This window comes from Chlorella variabilis, assembly GCF_000147415.1.
Source record: "Chlorella variabilis unplaced genomic scaffold CHLNCscaffold_4, whole genome shotgun sequence".
In the NCBI taxonomy this organism is placed as follows: domain Eukaryota; kingdom Viridiplantae; phylum Chlorophyta; class Trebouxiophyceae; order Chlorellales; family Chlorellaceae; genus Chlorella; species Chlorella variabilis.
Genome location: NW_005435084.1, coordinates 1,634,689 through 1,642,747, shown reverse-complemented (window position 1 = coordinate 1,642,747; position 8,059 = coordinate 1,634,689). Strand labels below are relative to the sequence as shown.

Below are 8,059 nucleotides of genomic sequence, written 5' to 3'. Positions count from 1 at the left end.
GCCAGGCGATGTCCTGGATAGGGCAGCATGGCCGTCAGCGTCAGTGTCGCCGCGCAGAGCGAGCAGAGCAAGTGGCCACTGGTTCACCTCTGGTGGTGCTGCCTCTGCGACCTCTTGGCCTGTGCCTGCTGCTCCACCGTGTGCAGGCGCAGCACCTGCGCGAGCTGAACCGCGCCGGGCAGCACGACGCCGTGATCCAGCTGTTTGAGAGCGACCGCCTGGCGGCGACGGAGGAGGTGTTTGGGCAGTATGTCAAGGCGCTGGCCAAGACGGACAAGCTGAACAGTACCGCCCTCATGCAGACGCTGTACCGCGGCGCGCAGAGCTACATGGGCCAGCAGGGGGCGGCGGCGGCGGCGGCGCCCAGCTTTGCAGCGCGCGCGGCGGCGGCAGAGGGTGGCGGCGGCGGCGGCTTTGCCGCCTCGGCGCTGCGACCGCAGGGCTTCTCGCTGCCGGGCATGGGCGGCGCCTTGCTGGAGCCGGCGGCGTTGGGCGCGACGGCTGCTGCGGGGACCGCGCTGGGCTCAGCCAAGAACCCCATCTACATGATGCAGGCGGAGCCCACCTTCTGGTCGCAGCTGTGGCGCAGGTGTGCTGGCGTGCGCCGCTTGTGGTGGCCCATCTGCTCTCCCTTGCCCAGCGCCAGTGCTGCCGCCTGCTGCATCTGCCGCTGCCCGCGCCTGCTGCTGACTTGCTTGTTGTCGCTACTGATTTGCTGCCCCTGATGCTGCCTGCAGCGTGCGCATGCTGGGCCTAGCTTTCCTGCTGATGGCGGGGCTTGGGGCGATGGTGGAGGAGCGGGGGCTCAGGTGGGTGCCCAGCGCCCGCGCCTGCCTGCCCTCGCCAGCACGACCTGCATGCTGCAACACCTGTCTGTCGTTTGCCTGTGTGTCATGCTGGCGATGTGCCTCCATGCACGCTGCCCTGCCCCAACCCCGTGCTTCCCCCGCCGCCCCGCTGTGTGGTGCAGCAGCCGCAGCATTCTGAACAACCCAGACCTTCGGCCGCAGTCTGAGACCACCACCAAGTTTGCTGACGTCAAGGGGGTGGATGAGGCCAAGGTGTGTGGTGGCGATGTGTGTGTGCGCGATTGGGGGTTGTGTTGTTGGCGGCGTGTGTGTGACGTGTGTATTTTTTCAATGGTTGGGCGCCGGCCCCTGAGTCCCCACCTGCCCCCCCCGCTGTGCAGTCTGAGCTGGAGGAGATTGTGGCGTACCTTAAAGACCCCCACAAGTTCACCTCGCTGGGCGGCAAGCTGCCCAAGGGAGTGCTGCTGGTGGGGCCGCCAGGTGGGTGGCTGGGCGGCTCAACGGCAGCTAAGTGAAGGGCCGGCTGGCTGAGCTACGCCAGCACAGGGGGCCGTCACTGGGCCGGATGGCAGTTTGCAGGGGAAGGAGCGAGGTGGACGCTGCCCGCCCACATCCCACGCCCTGTCCCTCCCGTCATCACCTGTGCACCCCTGCCCTCGCCGCCCTCCAGGCACGGGCAAGACGATGCTGGCGCGCGCGATTGCGGGGGAGGCGGGCGTGCCCTTCTTCTACACCTCCGGCTCCGAGTTTGAGGAGATGTTTGTGGGGGTGGGGGCGCGCCGCGTGCGCGACCTGTTTGCGGCGGCCAAGAAGAACGCCCCCTGCATCGTCTTCATCGACGAGATAGACGCCATTGGTGGGTTGTGGTGGTGTGGTGGTGTGGCGGGGCGTGGTGGGTGGTGGGGCGTGAACGTTGGGGACCCTGCCTGCTGTGGCTCCCGACCTGCGTGTTACAGGCTGTGGCTGGCCTGCCCTCGTGCCCATCCTGCCCGCAACGGCCCACCCGGCGGCTCCCCCCTCCCCCTGGCAGGCGGCAGCCGCAACCCCAAGGACCAGCAGTACATGAAGATGACGCTCAACCAGATGCTGGTGGAGCTGGACGGATTCAAGCCCAGCGAGGGTGCGCCGCGCCGCCGCGCGATCAGAGCAGAGCGCACGCCTGCTTTCCATTGCTGCCTGGCGGGCTGGCTCGCCCATGCAGGCCACCGACAGCCCCCCGCTCTGCGATGCAATCACTGGCGCTGCCCCCTACACGCGTGCCCCTGCCTGCCTGCCCTGCCCTGCCCCCCCGGCGCAGGCGTGATTGTCATCGCCGCCACCAATTTCCCGGAGAGCCTGGACAAGGCGCTGGTGCGGCCCGGCCGCTTTGACCGCCACGTGGTGGTGCCCAACCCGGATGTGGAGGGGCGGCGCCAGATCCTGGAGGTGCACTTTGAGAAGATACCGCGGGCCGCGGATGTGGACCTCAAGGTGTGGCGGCTGGGCTGGTGTGGTGTGCAGGGGGGTGATGTGGTGTGGTGTGGTGTGGTGTGGTGTGGTGTGGTGTGGTGTGGTGTGGTGTGTGGTGGCTGGCTGGTGCACTGCTTGCTGTGGGCGGGCTGCCGTGGGGCTGGCTTGGCTGCGGTGGTGGTACTGTGGGATGATGATGGGCGTGGGGGCAGCACGCATGGGCCGATGGGCAACGCTCATTTGCCACCCACCCTCGCGATGCCCACACCTGACCTGCCCCTCGCGCCACCACCACCCCCGCCGCCGCGCCAGGTCATCGCCAAGGGCACCCCCGGCTTCAGCGGCGCCGACCTGGCCAACCTGGTGAATGTGGCGGCGCTCAAGGCGGCGCGCGACGGGCACGTGTCTGTGGGCATGGGCGACCTGGAGTACGCCAAGGACCGCATCATCATGGGCGCGGAGCGCAAGTCGGGTGGGCAGACCCGCTTGTGCTGGGGTGGTGCCGCTGCTGGGGTGGTGCGGGTGGATGGGCGGGGTGGGGGTTTAGGGCAGGCGCCGAGCTGGGGCCTGCAGCGGGCAGGTACATTGCGGCCTCCCTGCATGCTCAGCCCCGTGGTGGCCGTCTCAGGGATCCCGCCGCCCCGCCCTGCCCGCCGCGCAGCCGTGATCAGCGAGAAGAACCGCAAGCTGACGGCGTACCACGAGGGGGGGCACGCGCTGGTGGCGCTCTACACAGACGGCGCACACCCCGTGCACAAGGCCACCGTGGTGCCACGAGGTGGGGTGGGCGCCCGCGGCGCCCTGCCGGGGCGCATCCGCACGCTGCTGGCTGGGGCCGGGCACCGCCCAGCGCCAACAGCACCGAGCATGCCTGCCCACGGCACACCGCTGCTCCCTCATGCTTGCCCCTGCTCCCTCCAGCTTCCCCTCCCGCCCTCCCTCCATCCCTCCTGCCCGTGCCCTGCAGGCATGGCGCTGGGGATGGTCACGCAGCTCCCCGAGACTGACGACGAGACGAGCGTGTCGCGGCGCCAGCTGCTGGCCAAGCTGGATGTGTGCATGGGGGGGCGGGTGGCTGAGGAGCTCATCTTTGGTGGGTGGGGGGCGCGGCCCAGGGGGGGGGGGGTTACCTGGGTTTGGAGGAGGTTGGGGCAGGTTGACAGAGCAGGAGACATGGGCCAGCATGGTGCTGGGTGCCTCTCTGGGGCGCTCCCACACCCACACCGCTCCCGCTCCCCAACCCTCCTCGGGCCTTACCCTGCCTGGCCGTGTGCAGGCGAGAAGGATGTGACCACGGGCGCGTCCTCCGACCTGGAGCAGGCCACGCGCCTGGCTCGCGCCATGGTCACGCGCTACGGCATGAGCGACAGGGTTGGGCAGGTGGGGCGATGGGGTGGGGGGAGGGGCAGGGTGGGGCGCGGGCTGGGTGGGGAGGGCAGGGGGCAGGAGCAGGGCCGCCGCTGCACACCACCACCACGGCCATTTACATGTACCCCCCTTGCTGCACATCCTTAATCTTCCTCTGCTTTCCTCCTTCCGGCCAGATCTCCATCAACTACGAGGACGAGGGGCGCAGCCTGAGCAGCGAGACGCGGGCGCTGGTGGAGGATGAGGTGAAGAGCCTGCTGAGCGCCGCGTACGCGCGAGCCACGGCGGTGCTGAAGCAGCACGAGAAGGAGCTGCACGCGCTGGCGCAGGTGCGGCGCGGCGCCGCAGATGGGGCGCGCTTGAGGCGCTGGTGGCAGCAGCAGAGGGGCGGCGGCCAGGAGGGGTTGGGGCCCTGGCAGACCGCAACCTGTGTGCAGCGGCATGCGTGCAGCACAGCCCCATCGGCTGTCGCATGCGTGCCTGTGCCCTGTGTGCAGGAGTTGGTGGACAAGGAGACGCTGACGGGGGCGCAGATCAGGGAGCTGCTGACGCGGGTCAACGGCAAGGGCGGCCGCGCCGCGCCCGCCAGCTGACACGCGCCCCCCCGGGAGGAGGGCCTTCGGCGGCTAGCGGACGTGCGGCAGCTAGCGGGCGTCATTCTTTCCTCTCCGCGATTTTCCTGCCCTCGTGCCAACGACTGTTGGAGCCTCTGTTTCCTTCCCTGCTGTTCGGGGCATTGGCGGTGCCGCAGCGCACTGCCAGCCCCCCTTTCTGTGTTCACTCAACTGCTGCACCGTTTCTCATATCCTTGCTGTAGACTCATGGTAGGTTGCTTGATGTAAACTATTACCCTTCAAGGGGGGCGTGGAGGCAGTGCGGGCGGGTTGGCGGCGGCGGACGTACGGACTGTCCCGTCATCCAAAAATCTGCTGGGCTCCCTCGGCCCACCCGCCACTTCCTGATGTCTGCGCCTCGCCTGTCAGTTTCTGAGTGACGCCCGGAGCCACGATCGGGCAGTATGGCTGCGCAGGCCAAGCCTCGCAAGCGCATAGTGCCCCAGTTGGTTCAGAGCCCTCTCGAGCGGGATGCCGACGTCGAGGGCACTGCAGGGGCGCTGCCCACTTTGCCGGAAGCCCCGCAGCAGCTCCTGCAGCAAGAGGCTCAGCGCTCACAATCGGAGTGGGCGCGAGAGCACCTGGGCCCTGAACGCAAGGTTTTCCTGGATCTGACAGACGCCTCCAACCAGGAGGTGGACTGGCGGCAGGTGAAGCAGCCGCCGCCAGCCGGCCCGCACGCAGCTGTCCGCCACCCGCCCACCTTCCCGTGCCGGCCAGCACCCTGCTCCCGACTGTTGACCCCGCCTGCGCTACCACCTGCAGATACTCAAAGAAAGAGGGGTGCAGAAGCCCAGCAAGGCAGCCAAGCAGGCCGAGAATGGCGGCAGCGACGACCCGCTGCTGCTGCGGGTGCGTGCAGCCCAAGCTGGCGGCGGCAGTCTGTGGCGGTTGGCCTGCCTGCATATATGATGGGAGCCGCCGGCATGTGGGCGCATATGCCAGGTGCCATGGGATCGGCACATCGACTCAGCTGCCAGTTACGCCATGCATGTTTGCGCCGGTGGCGGTCGCCATTTTATATGTGCAGGGGCGCAGCGCGCGGCAGGAGAACACCTGGACGCGCATGCTGGCCAAGCTGGAGGCCACCTACTGCGTGAGTGTGCTGTGGATGCGGGCGCTGCAGCGCAGCGTTCACAGCAGGCGGCCGCCGCCGTAGCGTATCATTTTTCATATCATGTTCGATTTTTTTGTTCGCCCAGTGAATCGCAACGCTGGATCGCAACGCTCGCTCTCCGACCCCTGTTTGAGCTGCTTTGGTGCCGGCGTGCAGGTTGGGGCGCTGTCTGATGCTGACGAGGATGAGGATGAGGTGGATGAGGAGGCCAGCGACAGCGGCAGCGACACGGAAGAGGAGGGGGAGGAGGGCGGCGGCAAGGCCTCGGACGGCGGCGAGGAGGGCGGGGCCGAGGGCGGAGCGGGCGGCGAGGGTGGCGCGGGCGGCGAGGGCGGCGGCGCGGGCGACAAGGGGAGGAAGGGGAAGCGTGGGGAGCGGGGGCAGGACTATGATTACATGGATGAGTGGATTGACGACCAGGGTGCGCCCACAGCCCGCACGCCTGCCCGGCCTGGTGCCGCGGGTGGTTTGGGGGCAGCATGAGCTGTCTGAAGGCGGCCGCATCTGGACGGCAGCGGCAGCAGGGCTGTGCAGCAGGGCTGTGGTGTGTCCTGTTCATGATGCTTGCGTCCCTGGCCCCGCCCGCTTGTCCCGCAGAATTCATCGAGTTTGTGCAGCATGACAAGCGCAAGCCCAAGCACACAGGCTTCTTCATCAGCAGGGTGAGCTGGTGGTGCTGCACTGGTGGGGTGCACAGCCGCCCGCCGGGCATGGGCCCCACTGCGCTGTGGCGGCATCTCCTGCGCTCTGCTTGCATGGCTTGGGGGCCCGCCAACGCACAGTTTGCTCTGCCGGTCTGCCTGTGCGCCGCCTGCAGGGCGAGATTGAGCGCACCGAGGAGATGCTGCCGGGCTTTGAGGATTTGGACAAGGAGAAGGGCAAGAAGGGCGGCGGTGGTGGAAAGCGCAAGGCGGAGGAGGATGTGGCGGGGGCAGAGGGAGCCTTGCCTGCCAAGGTGGGCCGCCGCTGCCAGCCTGCTGGTAGCTCGCCGCATCTTTTCTGCCTGCCTGCTGCCTGCCGCCCCTAACGTTAGTGCGGCTGTGCTTTGTCTGCCCTGCAGGAGGCCAAGGCAGCAGGGGAGAAGAAGAAGCGGAAGCAGGATGGGGCGGACAGCGAGGGTGGCGAGGGCGCCGACAAGCCAGCCAAGAAGAAGAAGAAGATTGTGCCAGAGGCGGTGGGAGGCGCTGCAGCAGCGGCAGTATCGCTGCCCGGGGCCAAGCTGTCCATTGCGGAGCAGGCTCGGCTGGCTGGACAGATGGCGGCGGGAGGCGTGGCACCTGCAGCCGCGGCAGCCTCTGGCGGCGGCGGCCTGCTGTCGCAGCGCTCGGGCTCGCAGCCGCCGGCATCTGCCAAGAAGAAGGGTGAGGCTTCTGGGTGTGCGCAGTGCATGTCTGCCTTGGCAGCAGCGCATGCGAGCGGCCTGCCTTCATCTCATCCTGGCAGGCAAGCCAACCCCGAAACCTGCGCACCACCACCCTGCCTGCCCTGCCCGCAGCGCCCTACGAGATGCCCGCTGAGGTGGCGGCTGGCATCGCCCACATCAGGTCCATTGCTGCGCAGCAGCCGGCGCCTGCGCCCGTGCCGCCGGCGGGCGAGGGGGAGGAGGGCAAGAAGCAGCGGCGGTCGCTGCCCAAGGCCATCAAGGCGGCGCTGGAGGCCTTCTCCCCGCTCTACCTGCAGCAGAGCGAGGCGTTTGGCTTGGTGGGTTGTGGGGTCGCCGTGGGGGTTAAGGCAGCGCTTGTCTGTCAGTGATGGCGTCCAGGTTGCAACCTGGAGGACTGGATGCTCTTTGCCGTGTGCATGTGGCAGGGTGGTGACTGAGCCATCCACTGCACGCCCGCTCGCACCCTCCGCCTCGCTCGGCCGCCGCACCACCCTGTGTGCCCCTGCCCTGCAGCCCGCCTCCACCCGCATTGTCAGCGAGCTGCTGTCCTTCCTGAGCCCCTTTGCATCGCGCACCAGCCTGAAGGCGTACCTGAGTACCGCCACAAAGGTGCAGCGGGCGGCGGCATGGGAGGGGCGAGATGCAGCGGGCATACCGGCAGCCCATGCAGCCTGCACGCAGCCTCCACTGCTGCGAGCTGTTTGCTGCTGCTGCTGCTGCGCGTGCGTGCTCAGCCAGGCGCGCCGTGGCTCGGCCTGCGTGTAGGAGAAGAAGGGCAAGGAAGGCAAGGCTGTGAGCGAGGAGCAGCTGAGGCAGCTGATAGCCGCCAAGGTCACGGCAGTGCCAGGTAGGGAGATGCGCCTGGTGATGATAACGGTGGTGGAGTGTGGCCCAGTGGGTGGCTGTGGGGTTGTGCACCCTGCAGAGGCAGTGCCCCGCCCCAGCCGTCCCAGCAGTCTCCTGCCAGAGCACGACAGATCCCCCTCCCCTCGTCAACCGAGGCTGGAAGCTCGGGCCTGGCTCCTCACACCCCGTCTGATCTGCTTCCCCTCCCGCTTTGTATGTTGCAGTGGGCTCCGACGACGACTTTGAGGCGCCGCCGCCGCGCAGCAGCAGCAGCACCTCCCCGCCCATCCCAGGGGCCGACGCAGCATCCGGTGGCGCGCCGGGCGCGCAGCAGCCGGCGGGGGCGGCGGCGGCGGCAGCCAAGCCGCTGTGGAAGGCGCTGGACCGCAGCGTGCAGCACAGCGTGTACCTCTACCTGAAGGGGAGGCTGCAGGTGCGTGCTTGTGGGTGGTGGTGGTAGTAATTGGGTTGG

The 8,059-nt window shown here is 68.4% G+C and overlaps 2 protein-coding genes across 2 annotated transcripts in view; both read left to right on the top strand.

The window, feature by feature from the left end:
- Positions 1-27: 27 nt before the first annotated feature.
- Positions 28-4,219, top strand: CHLNCDRAFT_142278 (hypothetical protein; the record flags this gene model as incomplete). Its single annotated transcript, XM_005850334.1, has 14 exons — positions 28-39; positions 147-589; positions 738-809; positions 971-1,061; positions 1,190-1,289; positions 1,480-1,665; positions 1,840-1,929; positions 2,107-2,279; positions 2,571-2,730; positions 2,920-3,036; positions 3,226-3,351; positions 3,535-3,638; positions 3,803-3,955; positions 4,124-4,219. The coding sequence occupies 14 exons, from the start codon at positions 28-30 to the stop codon at positions 4,217-4,219; spliced, it is 1,923 nt and encodes a 640-aa protein (XP_005850396.1).
- Positions 4,220-4,644: 425 nt separating this feature from the next.
- The window catches only part of CHLNCDRAFT_142277 (hypothetical protein), a gene marked incomplete at both ends in the record, with an annotated part of 5,150 nt that continues 1,735 nt past the window's right edge, over positions 4,645-8,059 (top strand). Inside the window, 11 exons of the mRNA XM_005850333.1 lie at positions 4,645-4,890; positions 5,006-5,092; positions 5,271-5,336; positions 5,514-5,778; positions 5,955-6,019; positions 6,175-6,312; positions 6,418-6,718; positions 6,853-7,058; positions 7,255-7,350; positions 7,507-7,588; positions 7,812-8,030. Of these exons, the coding sequence (XP_005850395.1) occupies positions 4,645-4,890; positions 5,006-5,092; positions 5,271-5,336; positions 5,514-5,778; positions 5,955-6,019; positions 6,175-6,312; positions 6,418-6,718; positions 6,853-7,058; positions 7,255-7,350; positions 7,507-7,588; positions 7,812-8,030 (1,771 nt within the window). The remainder of the gene's footprint in view (positions 4,891-5,005; positions 5,093-5,270; positions 5,337-5,513; positions 5,779-5,954; positions 6,020-6,174; positions 6,313-6,417; positions 6,719-6,852; positions 7,059-7,254; positions 7,351-7,506; positions 7,589-7,811; positions 8,031-8,059) is intronic.